The 23,768-nt window shown below is 42.0% G+C and overlaps 1 protein-coding gene and 1 long non-coding RNA gene across 5 annotated transcripts; one reads left to right on the top strand and one right to left on the bottom strand.

Annotated features, from left to right (window-relative positions):
• Nucleotides 1-1,764: 1,764 nt before the first annotated feature.
• On the bottom strand, nt 1,765-17,284 carry LOC135244619 (uncharacterized). Its single transcript, XR_010327019.1, has 3 exons — nt 17,146-17,284; nt 16,321-16,380; nt 1,765-2,771 (listed from the first exon to the last, which is right to left on the bottom strand). It is a non-coding gene; the product is annotated as an uncharacterized LOC135244619 (long non-coding RNA).
• A 157-nt stretch (nt 17,285-17,441) lies between these two features.
• LOC135244618 (zinc finger protein Pegasus-like) lies at nt 17,442-21,582 on the top strand. 4 transcript variants are annotated; one of them, XM_064317060.1, is made up of 4 exons: nt 17,443-17,843; nt 17,967-18,100; nt 19,312-19,596; nt 19,872-21,582. In XM_064317060.1, the coding sequence occupies exons 2-4, from the start codon at nt 17,968-17,970 to the stop codon at nt 20,807-20,809; spliced, it is 1,356 nt and encodes a 451-aa protein (XP_064173130.1). In that variant the 5' UTR covers nt 17,443-17,843; nt 17,967; the 3' UTR covers nt 20,810-21,582. The 4 variants fall into 4 exon arrangements, with proteins under 4 accessions (XP_064173131.1, XP_064173130.1, XP_064173132.1 ...); XM_064317061.1 differs by having other exon boundaries at nt 17,442-18,100; nt 19,414-19,596; XM_064317062.1 differs by having other exon boundaries at nt 17,443-18,042.
• The last annotated feature ends 2,186 nt before the right edge of the window (nt 21,583-23,768 follow it).

The following is a 23,768-nucleotide window of genomic DNA, read 5'->3' as shown; positions in this document are numbered from 1 at the left end:
GAACTCAACTGAACTACTGTCACAAAACACGTAGCTAATATGTTTATATTTATTTTAGTCCTAGTTTAAATTCACATCCTTGTCTTTACTCCTGTAAATTTATATAGTACAGTGTGTTACATTTCTGTACAACAGCCTCTTTTTCATAAGCATCAGTGTATGTTTAGTTATTTATAGGGGAGAGAGATGATGGATTTCTAATTTTGAATTTGAAAATGAAAGTTTCTGGGCATTTTAGATTCAATGTCATATTATGTCACATAACTTTTTGTACTGTCTGTTTAAAAGTCTGACTTTGAGCATGCTTACCTAAGTTCCAGTTGCTAATAATCAAAACTGCAAAACAGCTGTTATTAAAATTATAGATTATTTTTAAACTTTGTATTCCATTTTTTACAGGGGTGGAACTGTCATTTTTAGCTTCTTATTTTTCACTCTACAGTCCAGTGGGAATGTCATGCACACACAAAAGGAGTAAAATAGCGCCATCAGGTGTTTACTTCTGTACAATCAAGGTATCAGAGAGGGGTCAAGGACAGGAGGTGGGATGAGCAATTCCATTCCTGGAGAGCCAGTATATATACAGAGTTTTGTTTTCTCCAATTACTCTATCCCAATTAGCTAATTAGCTGTATACACCAACAGTGGCTAATGCACCAATTAGACCACAGTAGCCTAAAAGTTTCATACAGAGACAGAAGAACTGTCTTTAGTTATTCTTCATGTTGTTATCAGGAAATTTGGATGAGATTTGGAATTTGGACTTTGGGTGAGATCTGCGGCATCCCAATCCAGGAGCATGCGCTTCTGTCCTACCATGCCCATTGCTGTTGATGTCATTCCCACAGAGTTCCTTGGTGGCATCACCCTAGACACGGTTGCTCGTGGTAAAATCAGCAAGTTGAGATTCCTTGGTCACTGATGCTCCTGCCAAAGGCATCCAATGTGTCACTGAGGCCTCCTCTTTCAGCAAAGCTGTCCACCATGACTGACACTAAGGCCTGTGCAGCATTTTTACACATGACCATGTGCATGATGGGATGCTTGTTTATTAAACTGAAGCTTTGCCTGTTGTCTCTAATTAAGCAAAAGAAAAAGTAATATAGTAGATAATTTTATTACTGTATTTTAATAATTGCATGTTGCATATTCCTCATGGGTCTGGGTATGTTGTTAGTTGCTACCCAGGTCTGGTACTACAACTCAGGTTGAAGTCACTTTGGATAAGAGTGTCTGCCAATTGTAATGTAATGCAATGTAATAATTGCATCTCTCCTTTTGTTTGGAAAGAAAGAGAAATTATAAGCACTTTTTCATCTCCTGTCATATTGATTCACCTGAACAATATGGATCTTTCCATTCTAATCATACATTTGTGATCTTACACCGTAAAGGGTTAATGGATTATTTTACCATAACCATAATAACAAGCCTATCGGCAATGTCTGTGCTTCACACCTGCCTGTATTAATTTAGCAGATGCTCTAATCCACAGAAACATACACATGAATGCACATTATAATACTTGGTTAATCCATGCAGAAAACATTCATGCTCATGTTTTTGCCAATTGTAATAAGCTTAGTTTTCCATTCAAGCAAAGGCTTTAAAGCTGTCTAATATACACGTATTACAACCATATGTATCAATATGAACATTGTGGTAATCATGCATGCAGCAACATGTATATTTATTTTGGAATTATTATAGTTATCCTTGTTCTGTGCTCATTTTACATGTTGTCAACTGCTGTGTTTCTCATTTATTTTGTTTCATTTATTTTTCAAAACCGAGAGTACAAGCTAGAAGAATTCCAACTGAAAGAATGCAAAGACAGAAGCATCCATTTTAGTGTTTCAGTAATAAATGTCCATCATAGCATTTAGTCTTTTTTATCTAAAATAATATTTCCACAACATCATTTTGGGTCTCATTACAATATAATACACAGACAGACTAATACTGTAGGTTTGTGTATATTTTATAAATCTATTTCTGTTCTTTGTCCAACCCAGCATGAGAAGATATAACGTTCTCCGACTTATATATTTATTTCAAAGCCGCATTATTGATTATTTCACACAGAAAATGACAAATGGCACCTCTGAACGACACGGTCAGCAAGTTCTATTAAAGAAATGATAGTATTGCTCATGGTTTGTTAAAAGGTTCAGTTTAGATACTTTATAGGTTTACATCCATCACAGGCTAATGACCGGCGTGATGAGAAACTGGACCTAGCCGACAGCTTCACGGGTTTTACCTCAGTTTGTAATTTCTGCAGACTTTTTGTTTTGATATCTGGTATGAATTTCTCTCTGTGGTTAGAATTGTGATAAAAGGCATAGACATATTAATGGACACAACAGAGAGAAGAACAGTGAGCACGGCCTTGGAAAACAAGAGCAAATAAAGATGATGGTTCTGTGCAAAAAAACAAAAAACTAAACAGAACTAACACACGTACTGCTCCGAAGGTAGTAAGTGTGTAACGCTGGTCTCTCCAGATATAGCCTCAGTAGCTACTGACCAGTAACTGGGATTTTAAAAAATTGATCTTTATCTTGTTAAATATGATGATGATGATGACAATAATTGTTGTGGGAGACCTTCAGCATAACTATTACAGCTGTCACAATAACAATGCAGGTAATGGTTGATCCAGGTTCCCAAACTGAATGCTGGTGCATGTTCCTTGGAGGCACCAGACTGTCCCACAGTAAGTTTTTATGGAGGACAACATGGCCTCCTCTTCCCCTCTGTTTTCCCCTCTGAAATAAAACACATATTTGTATATTGACCCCTCTTTTAAAACGTATTGCCATTGTTATAATACCCTGCTGCAATAAAGAGAACCATTTAATTTTTCGGGGGGGGGGTTAGTGGCAGTGAAGCCATCTCTTTACATTCACAAGATTGCATTTAACTAGTGAAGGATGGAATTTGGGTGGCCTCTCACTGACCCAAAGTGTCCTAATTGTGACTGTCTGGGTAATTGCCTTTCAGGGGGGCTATAGCCTGAATACAGTGGAGCAGCATGCATCCAGCATCACGCTGAGCAGGAGCGCTGGTCCCCCTGGCCCCGTTGGGACATTGCCCACCAGCATTTTTAGGAAATGAACGGGGTTACCACCCAACCAACCATGCAGGTTATGATTCATGCCACTGTTACCCGGCTTTGCATCTGGGGACCACAAGCTATTTCCAATCAGTGTTACCTGAGGTGAGGACTTGCATCACAAGTATTTAGCAGAGGCTCTTATTCAGTTAGGTTTACAACACTAAGAGAACTCACGTGTGTGCAAACGATACCAACAGCATCCCAAGACCAGCGCAATGTCACTAAAGTCAACTATGCTATGAATACGTGCAGATTACATTCATAAAAAAACATAAAATCATAAAAATATAATAACCAGAATGCAAACGATAGGAGTACTACAGTACGAGGGGAGCCCAGATGCAGTCTTAGAAGGTGGGTAGAAACCGGATGGTCATTCGGTTCAATCTCACAAAGCTACTCCATGTTTTTAAAAACCTGACAAAGAATAAACATATTCACCACGGAAATTGTGAATGATCCAAATACAGAGCCGACCCGTCCATTAGGCTGGGTAAGCGACTTCCTAGAGCCCTGGCCCGGGTAAGGGGCCCCCGTGTGGTCTTTTTTTATTTATCATTTATTATTTATTATTTTGGGGCCCATTTTCGAGATCTCGCCTAGGGCCACACAGGACTCTCTGTCCAAGTACATGCATGTTTCCTGCACAGGTCTCCTTCAAACCAGAACACATAGGACAGAGGAAGTTTGTGGCTAACATATCGAATTCTGTAGTTAAATTCAGCACACATGCGACTTCCTCATATGAGATTTTCAGATATTTACAGGATGTACAGTGTATTTTACAATGTATCTACATACCGTCGCAAAACTCTTATGCGAGGTGACGATACAAATTCAGACGTAAAATATATCTATCTATCTATCTATCTATCTATCTATATACTGTATATATGTATATATACATATACACACAAGTGCATAGAAACATACATATGCGCACGCATGCACACACACACATACACACAATATAATGGTGGCAATCAAATATATTTGTAAAAAAATTGGTGATCTTCGTTAAAAAAAATAATAATAAAAACATAAACTCTCAGCGCTGAGTTCGAATAGCCAAAGCACTACAATATTACAAATGAACATTTTCTCCAATGCCTGGGATTCCGGACTGGAGCAGATTTGTAACTGTAATGTATTATCCAGCAGTAAACGTGACTGAGTAAGATTAATGCTCATGATTCTGCTCTGGCCGCAGACTGAAGGCAACCAAACAAATAGCTCTACCTGTAGTCATTTGGACGCCGGCTCTCGTCGGTGAGCAAAGAAGTATTCGTTCCGGGGGAAAAAAGCGTACTTTACCGTGCGCCCCCGCCAGCCGAAACAGGGGGCCCGTGCGCTCCCAGTAAACACACAGCGAGGGTGCAGCGGCCTTAATTCACATACTAATCAGGCAGGGCAGCGTGTCGGCGTGCCAGCTCTCTCTCCCAGCCGGCGGCCCGTATTGATACCAAGCGCAGATTCGTATGAATCCTACCTGCCTCGGCGTGTCATTACAAAGTGTAATCTGGTCCGGGGGACAGAAGGGTTCTTATCAGTGTCAGGCTGAGATATAGATATGGGCCGGGTTACAAATGGCCGAATGAGCAGAGAGAAGAGCAGGCCATCAATAAAGCAATTTCTAGTGTCATAACACCGGCGCTTTCTGTAAAGCCACCTTTCAAAAACTTTTCCCTCTGCAAATCGCTGCAGCCTGACCATTAGAGTCTGCCTTGTGAATTTAATGGATTCCGTACAAATAATATTCCACCATAATGGAAAAGGTTGAAGTCACTGAAGACAGATGAAGTCATAAACACGTATAATTGAGAATCAAAGACCGATAAATTTTAAACTGCTATCCATTTTCTCTTTTTAGATGATGATCTATGTCGCCCAGGCAGGCTGGAAAATGGAAGAGATTACAGGAGAAAATTATAACGATAAATTTTCTAAACATACACCTTGATTATGCTTCGATTTTTTGGGAAGGCCGGGGATCGCTGAAAGCTTGCAGGCTAAATGGCACCATAAAATAGGTTCCCTGCTCTTTGCCTCTGGAGCTCGGGATGCCTGGGGGTGTGATTTTCTCTCTCTAAATGGAGGAAATGAATTGTGTAATTTATTGCAAACTCGAGCACAGTGAGATTAGATCAGCATATCCTATCAAAGGAACAACAATCAATCAGCTTCTAGTTAACAGCTTGAAACGCATAAACCAGGCCGTCTAATGGCTTTCCAATTTAACAGATTGATAGACTTATCTGCTCCTAGGGGATGAATTAAGAAAATCGCCTACTTTCACACATGCACTGCCACTTTTGACAGGGATTTTTTTCCCCCCCTTCTCCTTTTTAATACAGAGATCCGGGGAAAGTTCTGACGATCCCTTCAAGGCCCTGAGCTCAGATTTGTTATTCAGATGAGCGAGGGAGTGTGTCAGACGAGGGGAAAGGCTTCATTTAAATGACCTGATTATTGAGGGTCATTTAGAAGCATGAAATCGGCTCTATTCCATGCCACTTAAGAGACTACAAATGTGCCCAGATGGCCCCCTCAATAGACTGCAGGAAAAGTATGCTGTTCAACCATTCGCAAAAAAAGTTTAAAAGTTAATTTAAAGATTTTTCTATCTCACAAGTACATAAACTGCCAAAATCTTGACCCTTTAAAGTATAACATCACAAACATTAGAAAGTTCGTAATTGAACATTCTAATGCTGATGTAACAATCACTACCGGTAACTGAAAGCAATGGAGTTCATCAACACTGACCATTTGAATGGCTGTGTCTGCTGTGTTCTCAGTACTGGCCTAGATTATGTGGGACTGCCCAAACCTGCTTTGTGAAACTGAACCAGGCTAGATCCCTCCCCAATCCAATTCATGCATAATTAAGTAGGCTGAGTGCCTGACTGCCTGAGAAAGTGTTATTTTAGACCGGCCAATCAGCTGTGAAATAAGGCAGAGGGTGGCCATGAAAACGGGTGTACCACTGTCCCCACAGGAGTGAGAGGACCAGGTGACCTCAATAAAGGTGTTCAAGCTTGTTTAGCCCACTAGAGCATAACACACCTCTCTCACTGGTGTGAAACAGACTGTTTATCCAGTCCCCGTGCCGGAACCTCTACGCTGTAAAAACGAAAGATCCGCTTTGCAGAGTGCGTCACTCAACAGGGAGGCGAGTTCTCACAGGACAGGACAGCGAGGCTTCTCTGCAGCAAATGAGGAGGAGGCGCGCTTGTGTCTGAGCAACCCTCGCGATGAGCGGGCCTACGTGGTCACCATGGTCACCACTCACCACGGTCACCACGGCACAGCCGCATGGCGTTCCCGCTGACTCCCTAATTAGTCCACGGGTAATGGGGAGGAGAAGAGGCTTCTCGAGTGCAGCTACTCGAGCACTGATCTCGCCGTTTGTTTACTCCGCCTCTGGTCCTCCTTGCCCACGTTGTTGCTGTTACTGGCCCCTTTGGTTAGCGCGTACAACGCCGCCGTCGCTAACTAGAGAAAACTGAGCAGACGCACTAAAGACCACACACTGCTTGATACCCACGCCGGGGCTAACTCCCTGAAACCTCTTATCCCACGACCAATGCAATACTATGTGCTCCTACTTACCATCAAACCACCAAACAATCGCGGCCTAAGGTGAGAATTAAACACATTTCTTTTTATTTAAAGACCAGCGAACATTGGGGGGGAAGGGGGGGGGGGGTGTCTAAGCATATGGGTCATTTATATTCTTTAAACCCTGTTTTAAATTTATTCATCATCCACCCACAACAGGACAGCTCCATTCAACTCCACATCTGATTTGAAAAGGAAGTCCTAAGGGCAGCGAGCAAATGAACCATCAGCCATTTTATGGTCATAAATTACAGCTTCGCCTGGGAGCCCCACAAATCAAACTGGGTAGAAATGCAGGGCCTGCACCCTGGATCGCCAGTGGAGGGCACAATTAAAAATATCATGGAACGGATGACAAGTCATACATGCTTTTCACTCAAACATGTCGGACGAACATGGTACCAAAGGACCCGTAAATACAAACGGCTCCTATTGAAATGATATCGTCAGATGCACAGCTAGCCACATTATTAAACACGCATTCCATTCCAGGGATATGATATGACTGCATTAGTAGCGTAGCTGCTTGACTGTCATCAACATATAAATAAGAGCACTGGTATAATTTGAAAATAAGGAAATACAACATTTGTGGACATTATTCTTAATCACAGAGTGAGACACAAACTTAAAATATTAATGTGGAAAAACGCACATGCTTGCTCGCGCAGGGAAATATCCAACATGCTATATCCTTCAACAGCTGTCACTGGGTTGCCTGTAACTGCCCTTTCTCTGAGTAGGTGTAATTCAATCTGTCCTATTAAGCGTTCAAAATGAAGCATTGATTATTTGTAAAAACATAAGCGTAAAGCAAAAACAACGCTGCGGAAGAATAGATGTCTGGCGCTAACGTACACGCACGTGAAAATGCAGACGATTATTAACCCATTGATTTTGCAGGGGCACTCTTTCTCTGGAAAAGACCTTAAATGCACTGCCAGCTCCCGAACGGCACCCTCAATCTCATACCGCCGAAGAAGAAATTTATCCTCCACCCTGGAATGAAACTTTTCCTTCAGCCTGTTATATATTTTGCTTTCTATTTCACTTTAATAGCAAAAAAATTGGTTACATATATTTTTTACAGCCCCAGATCCCATTATTGCACTGTTGTCATTTGATTATTTATGGAAAACTATTTCATGCTTACTTACTTTCCTCACTTATTTCCCCCTTGTGACCTACAGCAGATTCAGTCTATTTCAAAAGCCTTAAAGCCAATTCTTTATAAGTCTGCAGGTCGCCCCTTGCAATTGAGCTGAGATTGAAAGTGAGGCCTGGGATGCAATGGGGAGAAAGAGAGGGATGAAGGAGAGGAGTGCAAAGAGGGGAAGGGGGGGAGAAAAGGGTGCCTGGAGAGGCAAAATGAGAGGAGGGGCGGAATGGTGTATTGGGAGAGACGGAAGGCGAGAGACAGACAAAAGGGTGTGGTGGGAGCAGGAGAGAGAGACATAGTGAGTGTGTGTGAGAGAGATATGGAGAGAGGGGGGTATAGTGAGAGAGTGAATGTAATGCAGTGAAAGGGATAGATACAGTGGCAGTCTTTAAGTATTTGGACAGTGACACAATCTTTGTTATTTTGGCTCAGTACTCCAGCACACTGGATTTGAAACAAAACAATGAATATGAGGTTAAAGTACAGACTGTCAGCTTTCATTTTAGGGTATTTACAGCCATATCGAGTGATCCCTGTAGGGATTACAGCACTTTTTTTATATATAGTCTCCCAGTCTAGGGGAGCAAAATAATTGGAGCAAAGCAGTGGCCTGCTTTACTGGCATTGACACTTGTTTGGTCCTCATGCTGAGAGACAACAACATCAGACTCCAAATGCAAATTCCACATCCGGAATCAAATATACCTTTTGTTAGCTTCCTTTTGCATGAAGGATGTAAAGACACAAACTGGCCAAGAAACAGCTAAGGAGCCAAGTGTCCAAATACTATGTAAAAAAATTGCAGTAATTCCTAGAAGGATCATACAATATGGATGTAATTATTCTCAAATTAGAACAGGACGTCTGCCCTTTAACCTAATATTCATTGTCATTTCAAATTTAACATGCTGGAGTACAGATCCAAAAATAATAATAATAATAATTACAGTGAGCTCCATAATGTTTGGCACATATTTTTCCTTGATTTGGATTTGTACTACTTTGTGATCTAAAATTGGATCTTGGATCTTTGGATCTTGGGCAGTTCTTTTGGCCTCCACGCTGTGCTCTTGCCATCACTCTGATACAAGTGGATCTTGGTCTCATCTGTCCACAAGACCTTTATCCAGAAGTCTGTAGGCTCTTTAAGGTACTTCTTAGCAAACTGTACTATCCTGTTTTTGCAGCTAACGAGTGGTTTATATCTTGCAGTGTGTTGCTCTGTAGTTCTGTTTATTAAGTCTGCTGCAGACAGTAGTCACTAATATATCCACTCCTGCCTCCTGAACAGTGTTTCTGATCTGCCAGACAGGTGTTTGGGGTTTTTTCTTCATTATGGTGAGAATTCCTGTCATCATCTGTAGAGGTCTTCTTGGCCTACCAGGCCCTTTGAGATTACTGAGCTCATCAGTGCTGTCTTCTTAATGATGTTCCAAGCTGCTGATTTTGCTAAGCCTGATGTTTGGCCTATGTCTCTGACAGTTTTTTCCCTTATTTCGCAGCCTCATAATGGCTTCCTTGACTTTTATTGGCATAACTCTGGTCCTCGTGTTGACAAACACCAACAACAGTCTCCAAAGGCAACCAAAAGCCTGGATTTAAGACTAGATTCTGAAAGCTCTCTTGTGGTTCTAAGGAAGCGATTGGACAAACTTGACAAATCAGAAGCATGTGTTAAACCATTTGTCCCATATATTATGATGCCCTGAAAAGGGGGACTGTGTATAAAAAATGCTGTAATTTCTACACAATGAAACCAAATTTTATTAAGAAATACCCTGTAATAAAAGCTGAGAATCTGCACTTTAACCGCATGTGAATAGTCTGATTACAAATCTAAAATTGTGGAGTACAGAGTTAACTCTCAGAATTAATATACAGATGTGTTTCATGTCACCAATGGTAACTCTGTGAGTGCTACAGTAAACTACTTAAAGTATAACTTAAATACAAATAATGTATAATAATCAAATAAATATTGAAATGATAAAATTCCAGTTTTACTTATTTTTAAAATAAGTGTTCCACATTTTGTGTGGAATAGGAAACAAAGATTATGATAGTAGTAGAGAACATTACGATAGTAGCAGTAGTAGTAGTAGTAGCAATAATAATATTAATAATCATCATCACCATCAATTCTTCATCATCATCATCATCATCATCATCATAACTATACTGATATATAAGTAATCTAATCAGGACCAAGACTTTGAAGGTCTACAGCTAAACACACATACTCTCTCTCATTCCTGTGTGACAGACAGCCTCCCAGCACACGCAGGCTCAAGGCGTATGTTTTTGGCCAAATCTGTCTACGTTTCACAAAGTGACCCTAATATACTGCGGTGCGGCTTGGTGTGTTTGTCACTGTCACAGGTTAAAACATAATTAATGAGGCCTGGAGCCGGACAGCCGAGCGCGTTCGCCTTTAAATACTTCCCCAGCTGACTGGGTTTGCGGGAGCGCAGCTGGGCAGGGCCGGGGATCGATAAGGTCACAGTTCAGTCATCCTTCCCATTATCAACCGGCCTGTTACCATCATCTCCCGACTAACGACTCGCTCGCTCGCGCGTGGCTGCGCGGGCCTCACCCGGCGAGCGGCCGTCCCTTATCCCCCGCCCGGCTACATCAGCCCCTCTTCACGCAGAGCACACCCCACATTTACACACGACTTCCACACACCAGCTACTGCACTTACTATGATAAAAACTCACTTATTTCCAGTTCTAGAAACAGAATTTACTTTTGTGGTAATACTTTATAGAAATGGTCCTGCATAAGAACTGTACAACTCCTTCTTAAGCACTACATACAATAATACTTTCATAGCTACCATTCATTAATGTTTATATCTATAACACTCAGCATGTGTCACGCAGTATGTCATGGTAACATCACTTGCTGCACCGGTGGTGACATAGCACACCATATGTGTAATAATATACTTATTTGCTGTTGTTGAAATATGCTTTTATGAATGGTTATGTAGTGCTTATAAAGGAGTTAGGTAGTGTTTGTGAAGGAGTTGCGTAGCTATTGTTAAGGACCCTTCATAGAAAGTGTTATCATGTTTCTTATTTTAGTATATTGTTAATAAATTAGTACGGAGATCCACATATTTTCAAAGTTCATTATACGTAGTAGATTATTTCAACATAGGGCATCGAAAGCAACAGGGCAGCCAGCTGTTCTCGCTAAAGCTTGAACAATAAGCTCAAAGAGCAGGGCAATCTACAAATGCCAAAGCAATCGTATGGACAAATGATCCAACACAATCAAACAAGAGATAAGACAGACAAACAAACAAAACCCATCCACCAGAGACACGATGCTTCTGCATTGCCAGTCGGGATAACCAATCTCCAGCCTGACGAACAGAGAAAAGGCGACATGAAACGCGACAGTACACAGTAGACTGCTGCAGTAGGGATGGGTGTCCTGTGCACCGAGTGAAATTTCCAGGCAGCAGGGACCAGCAGGGTAGGCATGTTTAAGAATGTGGCAAGGCGAGCACTAAATTACCCCCTTACGGACAGGCCGACCCATTAAACCTCTCTGCACTAAGACTGAAATGCTCGCAATAGGGCAACTGTGCATTCAAAGATATCATTCAAGAGAATGAACTATTGCCGTCCGGTGACAAGCTGGAAAAATGCCCCCACTTTTCAAACTGTACAAATGACGTTTGGCCGCCATAACTCACAGCTGGACACCTCATTTCAAGTTGAGTGCGACTGGTCCAGTCAAAAGGTATTACCCCATCCTCCTTATTTGTGGCCTGTGGTTTTGGTATTCAGAACCTCAAATAAATTTTGGTAAAATGCCACCTCAATCAAGAATATTGCCCAATCCTTCTCCTGTTTGACTGAGTCCGGATGGTAGCCTGTTTCGCATGACATAAACCTTTTAAAAGTCACACAACCAGGCTACGGAGCATTACTTACTCCGTCCATAGCGGATCCATTGCGACAGACAGGGAGAGAAGTGACCGGTGTTTCTGCTCTGATGTCCACTAATTAATGATTACAATGTAAGCATTTGGTAGCCACATTTAGCTTAAGTGATTTATAAAAGGTGCAATTAATATAATAAGTAAACACCACTTGGGTAAGAGATAGGCACATTTAGAATGAAATCAGTGCCACCATCCAGGTACATGCCACAAAAAGAAGCCTAGGGCTTTGTAGCCCAATCCCCCAACACACTGCGAGTTTCTATGAACATAAATGCTTAACCAAATAATCACTTACTAAATATTACGTGGCCTTAAACATTGGTCAATCCTGCCGTTTAATGCACCTCATACTGATATAATTATATGCATGATGTGGTGTACACGATTTTAAATGCTATAATGAATTCAACAGAACAAAAGTGCCCCATCAAGGCGACGTTAGGATTCAAACTCCACAGCTGACAGCAGCTTTATTGTCCGTTACCTCGTAAAGTCATAGCGGCATCTCAGGATTCATTCACCAATTTTATTTAACACCAGTTCAATTCGCGGAGGGGAAAGGGTCGCTCATGAATAGCAAAAACTGTCCGTTTGGAGACAATTGTGCCGTAGAATGTGAAGCAATAAAAGGAACACGATTAGAGCGAGTTTTCAGTCTTCAACAAAAAGTATGACATTTTTAGTTTTTTTTTCCTTCCCTCAAAGACGTTTTCCAGAACTTCTATTACTGGTTTGTCAATAAATGTCTGGCAGTCTACTGAGTTTGGGCATCTGTCAAAAGATGAAAGTTTGTCTTTTAAAGCGAGATAGATGGAGTTTTTTTTTTTTTTTTTTTTTTAAATCGCTCTGGCACACGCAGGAAATTAATCAAGGAAATGGGTTTTGTGCAGTGTATGGCTAATCTAATCTGTCCTTTGTGCTAATGTAGCTTGCTCCAGTTCTTAGCAATTGAGGATAACACGCTCCATTGTGAAAAGCCACTTGTTCCTTGCATAATTAGAGATCTCATAGCCGCGTTAAAAGGGGGAGGATGGAGAAAGGGAGGGCGGGCTTGTTTGTCCATTTAAAGTGTGATCCAGATAATAGCATTTTCATCAAAGGCAGCAATTACATTCATTAGACAGGGTCCGGCGTGGTAGCGAGGAAATTAAGTGGCACAGGAGAATGAAAAGCTCAATATGTACATTCTTTATTCCAGTCCCCTGCCTTTTTCTCTTTTTCAAACACCCCATGTTGAGCGGGGGGATCTCGAGGAATAAATAGCCTCGCAACAAGAATAAAAGCCGCACCAAAATCCCCCTTCACCTTTCTGCTGTAATGATCTGGCGGCGGTGGCTCCTGCTAGCTTTCCTACATCTGCGCTCCTTCGGAGTTAAAAGCCTTTCTTCCGCGGCTAATATGCAGCGTTGCTTTTAAATGAGCACCACGTATGACTGCTGCTCTGAAAAAAAGCTCCAGGGCTTCTTAGAATTAATTCCAAATTCCTTTCAGAGCGAAATTAATTGTTTCGTGTTCTATAAAACCGCAAACAGCATAAATCAACCGGTTTAGGGGCGACAGAGGCCTTTTCATTTCGGCCCTTTAAATGTGAATTAGGGTAAGTGGATAACTCCATGACTTTATCCAAAGCAGTTGTAATGTGGGGGCTGCTTGTACAAGGATCGACAAGGCAGATCGACAAATATGGAACTAAGTTATTATAGTCTATAGGTTAAACGGGATATGAAAACGTGTAGGCCTACTGTAAAATTATTAGCGAAACATTAAGTAAACATGTTTAGGGAACAATACAACATGAACATTAATTACGGCTTTTTAATTAAGAATACGAAAAAGAGTCACAATGATAAAACAATAAATAAACAAATCCATTTCACTTAAGAAAAAATTAATTTTTTGAGAATGGTAATTTGAGAATGACACCTATCCATAAAACTGCTATGTAAAATGAAAAAAAAAAAAAAAACCCAATGAAACGCCACAATGGTCCAAGTAAGAAATCATTAAATTATCACTGAAAAGCTCAATGTGACCAGAAGGCTCAGATTATTATGATAATTAATCACATCCACCCTCAGCATTATGTTGCAATGTGCCAGGCTCCAAAGCAAGTCCATTACAAAACAATATTTAAAATCTGACCACATAAAGTCATTACCTTTTAATTTTCTGATCTTTCCAAGTGCTGGGACTCATCTATTAATGGCTGTTAATGTCAAACCAGGCTCCACGTGGCCTGCTTCACTGCCCATTAATATATGTTGCCCTTTAATGCCAGTATATCATGAAGGTACCTGTCATTAATTAGGTTAACGTATGAGATTTTGGTTAATTACACTGCATGGGAGTCATCTGAGTATATTAAACAGGTCAAAAGGCAAAAATTCCTGTGCATTCTTTGCAGGGAGGATCAGTGGTGTCAATCATCACCATTTCACCTCAATAAAATACATTTTCTAAAATAGTTGTTTTCATCTTTTTAAGGTGTGTCACTGTGTCGTAATATCCAGGTAACCCAGTGAAACTCTATCTGAACCAGAACAATACTATTCTACCAACAGACAAGGCAAGGAGCTCTAATTTATCTTTTCCAACTGACAAATTATTGTCACCGTGGATAAATTATTTAGAGTGAAGTCCCTCCTTTTGAAACCTGAGCATAATTAAATTGCAATAAAATAACATTAGCGGCGACAGGTCATTAGAAGGTGCTGTAATTGACTGCTCTCCTGGTCATAGCTCAACTCTGTGTAGGTTGGGTGTTACACCAACCCCAGGCCCTCATTAAAGAACACAGGGAAGGCCACTGTGGACTTGCATATGCTCAATTAATTAAGTCAGATAAGCTTTTGGGTGATATTAAGCTACTGCTTCTCTCACCACTATCAATTAACATTTTAAAAGATTTTAAAAAAGAAAATTCTTTTCAAAATCACATTTAAAAAAAAAAAGTTTTTACTTCGGAGAGATGTGTAAGCATATAGGCTAGGACACCTCAGAAATAAAATACATTCCTGTTACTGGTTTATAATTTGAACCAAATAAATCCCCCTTTGTCACATTAAAAATCTCAACGACAAAACTGTGCAACTAGCCACTGCTCAGTATCTGCTGTAGAGCACTGTATAGAGTTTTGGCTATAGTTTGGTGTAACATGCCACCTAGTGTCTGGAGAACAAACTGCAACTAGGTAGGGAAATAAGTTACTGAGCATCTGTGTCGCATTAAAAAAAAGTGACACAGATTCGTGATAAATATATAGAATGATTTCTAAAATAATATTTAAAATAACATAAATCTTAAAACAAATTACCCTACGGGGTTCAATAAAAATATATCTTATAAATAAACAGTCCATATTTTAAATAAAAACATTCAGGTGTAGCAATATAGTAAATGGAAAGACAAGAGCTGATACTGTAAGATTGAAGGTCATCCAATTAGCTTTAGAGCAATGTTGGAAGACCTGTGTTCAGTGATACCAGCTGACTACAGCCTCCATATACCAGTACCTCAAAATGTTTTAGTCACAAGCCCAAGAGACACTTCAGGAAGGCTGAACGTGGGGAAGGTGAAAGGGGGTTTTACTCAGTTATTTAATCATGTAACTGAATTAGCCTTGTGCTGACATTGCTAACAGAATAAATTGCACGTTGTTAAAATGGATGGAAAAAGTTACACAGCCATATATGCTGACTGCTATCGTAACTGAGGCAGGGCAGCTGACCTTTAGTAATTTCAAAACATTTGGCAATTTCGTTAACGTTAATAAAACTTTCTCCCGCTACATATACATTTTAACGTCATCTACAGATTATTGTCAGATTCATAGGTAAACGACGTAAAATACAGGGCACCATTAACATTAGACCAGCCTACTTAACGTAACACCGAGAGAAAAGTAGCCTAAATTAGACAACTCGGGAGCAGAGAAAGAAATAACGATGACATGACAATTTAATTCGATTACCAGGCATTATTAAGGCATTGAATTAGTTAGGCCTACGTGCATACAGTGTCAACTGGTCGAGCAAAATACAAGCATTGGTCGAATACGGTAACTGTAGCCTCCGTTAGACTACTTTGGAAAATAAAGCTGAGTGTTTTTTTTTTTTTCAAGAATGCCGTGCAATTAATGAAATGCAATGCACTAACATACCCGGGAGCCGCTTGAAGGGGGTATCTATGTTCAATCCGTAGCTACAAATAGGTTACAAATTAATAGTAGCCTACGGGGTTTGACAAGGCCTAATTTCGCTACAAGAGGACGCTGTTTACCTAATCTCACACAAACACGAAACACTTTGTTGATGGAAACACAAAATCTGGGTGAAAATCAGCTCCTTTAAAAAAAAATCGTTGTTGTTGTTTTTTTGGTGTAAAACCAGAAAACTTACTAACAATGCACTAAGAGCAATCTTTGCCCATACTCAAACCTTTCTTACCTTATTTCACCCTTACCTTTCAGTGAACATGCTCACACTCCAAGAATAGAATCACAGTGGTATGTATCTGTAGTGCCTTATCAACATAGCCTGAAAGTGAACATATGAGCATAAATGAATACATTTGTGGCTGAAACATTAAAAGAATTCAGTACTGTCTTCAGAAGGCGAATGGCATCACAGTGAAAGCAGGCATGTCTCTTTCTCCTTATACTTGGGTGTGGGAAACAAGAGGTTTAAATTATATAGGCATTATGTGTAATGTCCGGTAGCCTACATACAGCACCAAGGAAGGAAAAGTGAGGGAAAAGTGATCTCCCGCCCATGGATGTTTACGCAAAAGTCAAACATCCACTTAAACTGAACATTCTGCCTACATTTATAGTCCCAGACTCCACAACATACATTAACGGCTAAGGCTAACTTGTTGACAGATTCCAGGCGGAGGAAAGGTTGTTTCATGTAAGGTGAGGATTAATAAAAAGACTGAGGTGACTGGTCAAAGTGTGGGGGATGTAACCTTCGTAACAATCATGAAGTGCACACAATGTAGTTACACGTCTTAACCCATCATTACAATTGTACTGCTGGAAATTTTGGCTCTTTCGGTTCAGTTCTTCCACTGGACGTAAGTTTTATACTTTATTGTGCAATGGTTGATATTTTTTAATGTACCTGTCATCATGGCTGTCTATGTTTGTAAACTATGGACAGAAATGTGGCAGGGCTGTACTCGAGTCTGTCTGCTAAATGTAAAAATGTAAATTATCAGGCAAACGAATAAAAAAAACTCCATATAAAGCGAAACCCAAGGCTCTTATTCCCCTTCCAGAGGTGGCACTGTCGGCATGGTTACCTCAGCACGTATGAAGTCCATCGTGATGAAGTCATTCACAAGCCTGCTGTGTTCCCTTTCCTACCATTATGTGTGAAATCCCTCCTAAAAAGAAATGAGACCCCGTAAGAAAAAGCCCGTGGTTCAAGTTGTATCTCGACTTAGTAAGAGTGAAACAAAATTAAAACCGTGGCAAAAGCTCCTTCTTGGTGGGTATCATCGCTGCCAAGAGAGGCAGTCAGGTCAATATCCTAGGAACGTTTATTACCGTTCTCATCTTTCCTAAATCGGGACTCTTTTTCTCGTTGCACTGAACTTTTACGGTGTTCTGATAGCATGGGCACAGTAGATGTTTTGGATAACAAAACATAATTTTAACGCCTGATATCTTGGACATTCTGCAGTACTACACATTAGGACGCTTACTGGTGAAAGTACTTGGCATTATACAGGAAGCTAAACTCGCGGACTGGTTGCTTAAGTTAGCTGCCTCACACAAAGTGCTAACGTTAGCTTCCTTGCTATTTGTTTTGTCATGGAACGAGCTAACGTTAGCTAGCTAACTTGTTTGGTCAGACTGCTGTGTTGCTAGCTATTTCCGTTTAGTGTCCCTTTAATATCGCCAGATAGCTAGCTAGCAGTAGAGTTCTCTGGGTTAGCTATAAATAGCTAACGGCTACCTAGCGGTGATCTCACCTATCTAGGTATGATAACATTAGCCAACTGACTACATTCGGATATTTCTTCTCAAATCTGTTCAATTTTGCCTAGATATATATTCTGCGTATTAAGGAGCAAGACATTGCCAGTGTGCACTACGTTTGCAGGATGGGCGAGAAGAAGCCGGAGACGCTGGACTTTGTGAAGGATTTTCAAGAGTACCTCACGCAGCAAACCCAACATGTAAATATGATCTCTGGTTCCGTCGGCGTCGATAAGGAAGCGGAGGTGCTCCAGGGGGGTACGGATCTCTCGCAGCTTGCTAACATTTATTGTTTCTTTTCAGTCATTTGAACGATTTGTTATATTTATCTGTTGGTATCGTATGTGCTTCGTACAGCTTCGCGTTGATAGCTTTAGCTAACGTTACCAAATCATTTGATCCAATATTACGAGTTGGCTTGTTTCGACTAACTGAGTTTAGATAATCCGTCTATTTATTTATGTTTGATGCTAAATTATCTCGTTTCGTGACACTAGCAACGGATCCAATTTCCAAACCTGAGGGACAGCAAACTGAGGACTGGTCCTCTCAGCGTTGTCTTTCAACCTTTCACACTACAATCCTGCTACCTTGTAACTTTTTTCATTTGTGTCACTGACATTGAAATTTAGCATAGTAATCATTCTGTAAAAATGTGTTTTTTGTGGGAAGCAATGTTGGTTACCGAAAGGTGGAGTCGGTGTGTTTCTATTGGCAGCGCGTTACGCGTCAAACAATGAAGGCCACGCCCACGACGGGGGAAGACAGTCTATTGCGCTGCATAGAGTTATTGATGTTAACAGTGGATTCACATACAAGATTGTGGAAAGTTGCTGTGTGGTAGGCTGTACAAATAACAAGGGCAAAACTTAAAATCGAGGCTGTTGGTTTTGTTATTTGTACAGCCCACAAGACAACAACTTTTCAGCATATTAATAATCCTGGCAATCCACTGACTGCTAATACTAATTTTATGGAGCACAACAGATTGTTCTACCACACCGTGAGGGTGGGGCCTATTTGCACAATGTATGTCTAGATACATATCAACACAGTACACAAAAAGTAGGGCTACTGTATATTTTAATCTGGTGATATTTTGCATGGGTCATGTAGAAGCAAAATGGCTAAGTTTCCACATTCTCGCATGGCAGTAGCACCTTCTCTGCTAGTCATATTTGTTTTGTATTGGCATTGAAACTGCACAAATTCTCTGCCTTTGCATCACTTAATGGTTTAAATTCATTAGGGTGTAAGTAAACAAAAAACATTTGGATGACATTGCATCTAATGTGTAAGCGGGATTTTCCAATTCATTCAAGTTATGGTTTAGGGACTAAAAAAAAAAAAATAGTTGCGTCGTTACACCAAGCCACTGTCCTTACAGCAAGAGAAGAGGGGGCACCAAAAGTTTAGGTTGTGACCAAACTTGCTGTTCAGCATCACATGTGAGTGACATTATGTTCCAGGTCTGCAGTCGGATCCGGCTGGGATGCAGACCGAGCCAGGAGATGGATGTGGTGGGGACGGTGGCAGTGTAGAGCACAGACCTATGTTCTGTTTGCCGGCAGCTGGTACCGAGACCGACCAGAACAGACTGGACCACCCTTCGGTGGAGGTTTCCCTGGACGACGGCTCAGGGCTGCTGGTGGACAGCTTTGAGAGGACGTACGATGGGAAGCTTAAGTGCCGTTACTGTAACTATGCCAGCAAGGGGACAGCCCGACTCATCGAGCACATCCGCATACACACAGGTACCACGGAACGGCCTACATCCACGTACACAGCGGTTTAACAGAACAGACCATTCAGCACATCCACATTCATTAAACAAATCATGACTACTGCTTTACCAGAAGAAAAGAATAAAAATAAGCCATGTAAGACACACAATATGTCTATTACTACTACTACTAGTAATAATAATAATACATTTTATTTATTAAGTGCTTTTCCCAGGCTCAATTGACCTGTTACTAAACACATATGATATGGTAAATAATAACCTTCCTTTGTCTCTGCTGAAAAGGAGAGAAGCCCCACAGGTGCCACCTTTGTCCATTCGCCTCGGCCTATGAGCGCCACCTGGAGGCCCACATGCGCTCGCACACGGGCGAGAAGCCGTACAAGTGCGAGCTGTGCTCCTTCCGCTGCAGCGACCGCAGCAACCTGTCGCACCACCGGCGGCGCCGCCACAAGCTGCTGCCCATGAAGGGGGCGCGCTCCACCCTGGCCAGCCGGAAGATGCTGAGCGTCCTGCAGAGGAAGTCCAGCTCGCTGGGCTACGGCCGGCGGCTCCTCCTCAGCTACAGCCCGCCCTCCATGGTGAGCCAGAAGGCCGACTACCTGAGCGACTTCCCTCAGGACCTGCCCCACCTGCACCCGGAGGCCTACGAGGGCGCGGCCAAGCCGCAGGACGGGGGAGGGGCCCCGCGGGGCGACGCCCCCCACCACGATGCCACCACGGACAACCCGCTCAACCAGCTGTCCACCCTGGCGGGCCAGCTGGCCAGCCTTCCGGCCGACGCCCACGCGCCCATTTCCCCGGAGACGGGGTCCTGCCGCGACGAGAAGCCCTTCCTCCTCTGCCAGCCGGCCGCCGCGCCCGCTGCCGTTTCAGCCAGCTCCGCCCGGGCCGGCTCGCCTGGCAGCCCCGAGCCCCGCCCCCCGCCCGTCAGTAACTACAGCCCCGGGGCCGCGCCCTGCAGTGAGCACAGCCCCCACACCAGCACCCCCAGCGTGAGCAACAGCCAGCCCAGCACCCCCGCCCCTGCCCTGACCAATCAGGACCTTCAGCTGCTGCACCACTGCCAGCACTGCGACACCTACTTCGCCGACAACATCCTCTACACCATCCACATGGGTTGCCATGGCTACGAGAACCCCTTCCAGTGCAACATTTGTGGCAGCAAGTGCAGGAACAAGTATGATTTCGCCTGTCACTTTGCCAGGGGCCAGCACAAATAATGAGTGGCGTTATTTATTTATTTATTTCTTTATTTATTCTTTTTTTTTCATCCCTCATGAATTTTAGGTTGGCGTGGAAAGGCAGAACTGGTTTGAAGTAGGAGGGGGAGGGGATTGTAATGGGCATGGTTATTTGTGGCTTACTGAAAAGTTTTAAGATTCAAACGGCAATGTTATGGCAGCCTACTCTGCAATGGTCAGCCCTGCATCCGCACCCGTGGGCTGGGAATAAGTCAGCTCTGTGTCTGAACCTGTGCTCTGGGGATAGGTCAGCCCTGCATCCGCACCTGTGCACTGGGGATAAGTCAATTCTGTGTCCACACCTGTGTGCTGGGTAAAAGTCAGCCCTGTGCCCGCACCTGTGCGCTGGGGATAGCCGCTTGCTTTGTGACACCTGAGCTAACTTGTCCACATTTATTTCCGATGTTTTCTGCCTTAGTAACCACCTAATAAGCCACCATGGACCTGAATACAGATTCTGCTAACATACACTGGACTACACTCCATTAAATAAACTTAATTGCTTTTAGATGGAGAAATTTACTAGCTAGCAGATCATATATTTAATCAGTTGTTTATTTATTATGATTATCCATATGAAAACAATATGGGAAAACCAGGCAGAGCTAAGTTTGCCAACTATGAGGGTCTTGCCCTTGCTAGCCAGGTTTGGCTGCTTTACTGTTTTTAAATTAAAAGAATGGCACTGCAAGTAGGTCACCCACCGACTGCTATTTAAAGAAAATGTCTTAAAACAATACACTTCTGTGAAATTGGTGACCCCCAGACTCCCAAGTGGAACCCATTTGTTTTTCAGACCCACAGTGCTGTTCGTGGGATGATAAGCTTGGGTGCTGGTATTTTGGGGTGTGGCCAACCTTTAAGCACATATTTGAACTTGGAAAGACCAGGGCACACGTAAGTGTGGGAGTGGGACATTGTAAACATGTAGAAACGGGAGCAGAAAGAGTTCATCCAGAGGCCATGTGCTTGCCTGATCTCACTACCATGTGGGCTGGTGGCGCTGGAATTTTGGTAAGGGAAATTTTTAGTGGATCTGACTGGTCGTTGTCCCACAGGCTACGCATCTTTATGTACTGTATTTGTATTTATTGCATATGTTATCTTTTCCCTTAGTTTATTTATTAGGGGTGCTTTGTCAGCAGTTGAATCTTTTAAAGAAGCAAAATGTTGTCATTATTATTATTATTAGGAAAGCTGCTTATGACTTTCATATGCCGTTGGGACTCTACTGTTGGCCCTGACTCTTGACTCTGACTGTGCTGTCATTCCCAGTGTATGTGTGAGAATGATGCCCTTTAAAGGGATCAGCACACCGTCTGCACTGCAAACAGGACTGGAACACATCCATAGAGAGGGCCATGTTCTACACATAATCATGGGTCCAGTTTCCGTCCTTGAAAAAAGTTTATATATTCATCTGTCCAGTTTGAGAAACTACCTGAAGTGTAGGTCAGAGTCAGACCCCGGAATGATGAATATGGCCCTTCATATCAGAATATAGTCTGGAACCATTGGGTGATCACAGAAGTATGGCTTACCTCGGGTTTCCCCGCATATTCTTAACCTTAACCTTAATGTCATACCATTGGTATTTAGAGACATTTACTTCTGGTAAATGAGGGTTTGCTCCCTTACCTGCAGTCTGTGTGCTTAAAAAATGGCATTGGAGCCCTTCTGTCTGCAAAAACATTTCGGAGACTTTATTGCCATAGTTGTGGCCTTTCTGATGTCACTGTAAAGCACTTTAATGTCTTATGTGTTACTTTGGGTGTGACAGAAGTAGCACAATATCATTTCTTGGACTATTGAGCAGAAAATGTCTCATTGAAAGTGATTAACAAATGTGTGTCCACCAGTTTAACCCAGCAATGGAAAACAGCCCAGTCTGAAGTACTTATAAGGCATGATCTCTTCAAGGCCAAAGAGTTCTTAATCAATATTTAATTTTAATTCATTTTAATACTGTAAATTACATTCCATCAGAATTGACAAGAGCTCGCTGGAACTGTAGTTATTGCATTCAGCATGTTGGCAATGCTGTTGTAGTGTAAGAGTTTGAGTACTTTGCACATATATTAAATGTATTCATCAAATGTTGTTCATACTAAAAGTAGCTTTGTGTAAATACAACTATTATGGTATTTTATTGTCAATTCCGCCAGTCAGAAAGCATTACTCACCTGCAGGGTGAAGACCTGACGAAGGGAAACCTGTGTGTTGTGTGTACAGTTGCAGGTTGAGTTTTGTGGATGCCCTCTGGGCATGCTGTTGAGATTGGCACATGCCCTGGAGTGTTTACGGCAGTCCGGAGCTCGTGGACCATGAAAAGGTCTTTGTGGGATTTCAGCTGGGTGACTGCAGAGTATAGGAATCTGCTCCTCGTCCAGCCATGCTGACGCACAGGGGACACAGTGCCTAATGCACATAGCTTTGCTCCAGAGCATTTCTGCCTGTTCACTTCTGTACGGGCTTGATTTTATGTCTTTTTTTTTATTGTTGTTGAACCACAAAAAATGAACCACATGTCCTTAATTATACCATAATTCCTTAAGTGAAAATCAAGGTGTTGACGGGCTTGGACCACACATTAGCTCTATACAGTCTAATTAATTTGTTGTGGACCAACACACACACACACACACACACATATATATATATATATATATATAGTGGCCACTTTATTAAATACACCTATCTAGTACCGTTAGGACTCCCTTTTGCATTCAGAATAGCCTGAATTCTTTACAGCATGTATTCAACAAGGTGCTGCAAACATTCCTTAGGGATATTTGTCCTTGCTGACATGACAGCATCACACGGTTCCTGCAGATTCATGCTGCGAGCCTCTCTCGTTCCACCTCTAGCCAAAGCGCTCTATTGGACTGAGATCTGGTGGCTGCAGGCCATTGGAGTAAACTGATGACACCGTCATGCT

Source organism: Anguilla rostrata, chromosome 18 (assembly GCF_018555375.3).
Source record: "Anguilla rostrata isolate EN2019 chromosome 18, ASM1855537v3, whole genome shotgun sequence".
In the NCBI taxonomy this organism is placed as follows: Eukaryota; Metazoa; Chordata; class Actinopteri; order Anguilliformes; family Anguillidae; genus Anguilla; species Anguilla rostrata.
This window is presented reverse-complemented; position numbering and strand designations above follow the sequence as displayed.

What these genes read in the sequence shown, in the direction of transcription:
- LOC135244618 (XM_064317060.1), top strand. Translation starts at nt 17,968, where the DNA reads ATGGGCGAGAAGAAGCCGGAGACGCTGGACTTTGTGAAGGATTTTCAA. An exon ending in AGCGGAGGTGCTCCAGGGGG is followed by an intron (nt 18,101 to 19,311) that starts GTACGGATCTCT and finishes ATTATGTTCCAG; the next exon opens with GTCTGCAGTCGGATCCGGCT. An exon ending in GCACATCCGCATACACACAG is followed by an intron (nt 19,597 to 19,871) that starts GTACCACGGAAC and finishes TCTGCTGAAAAG; the next exon opens with GAGAGAAGCCCCACAGGTGC.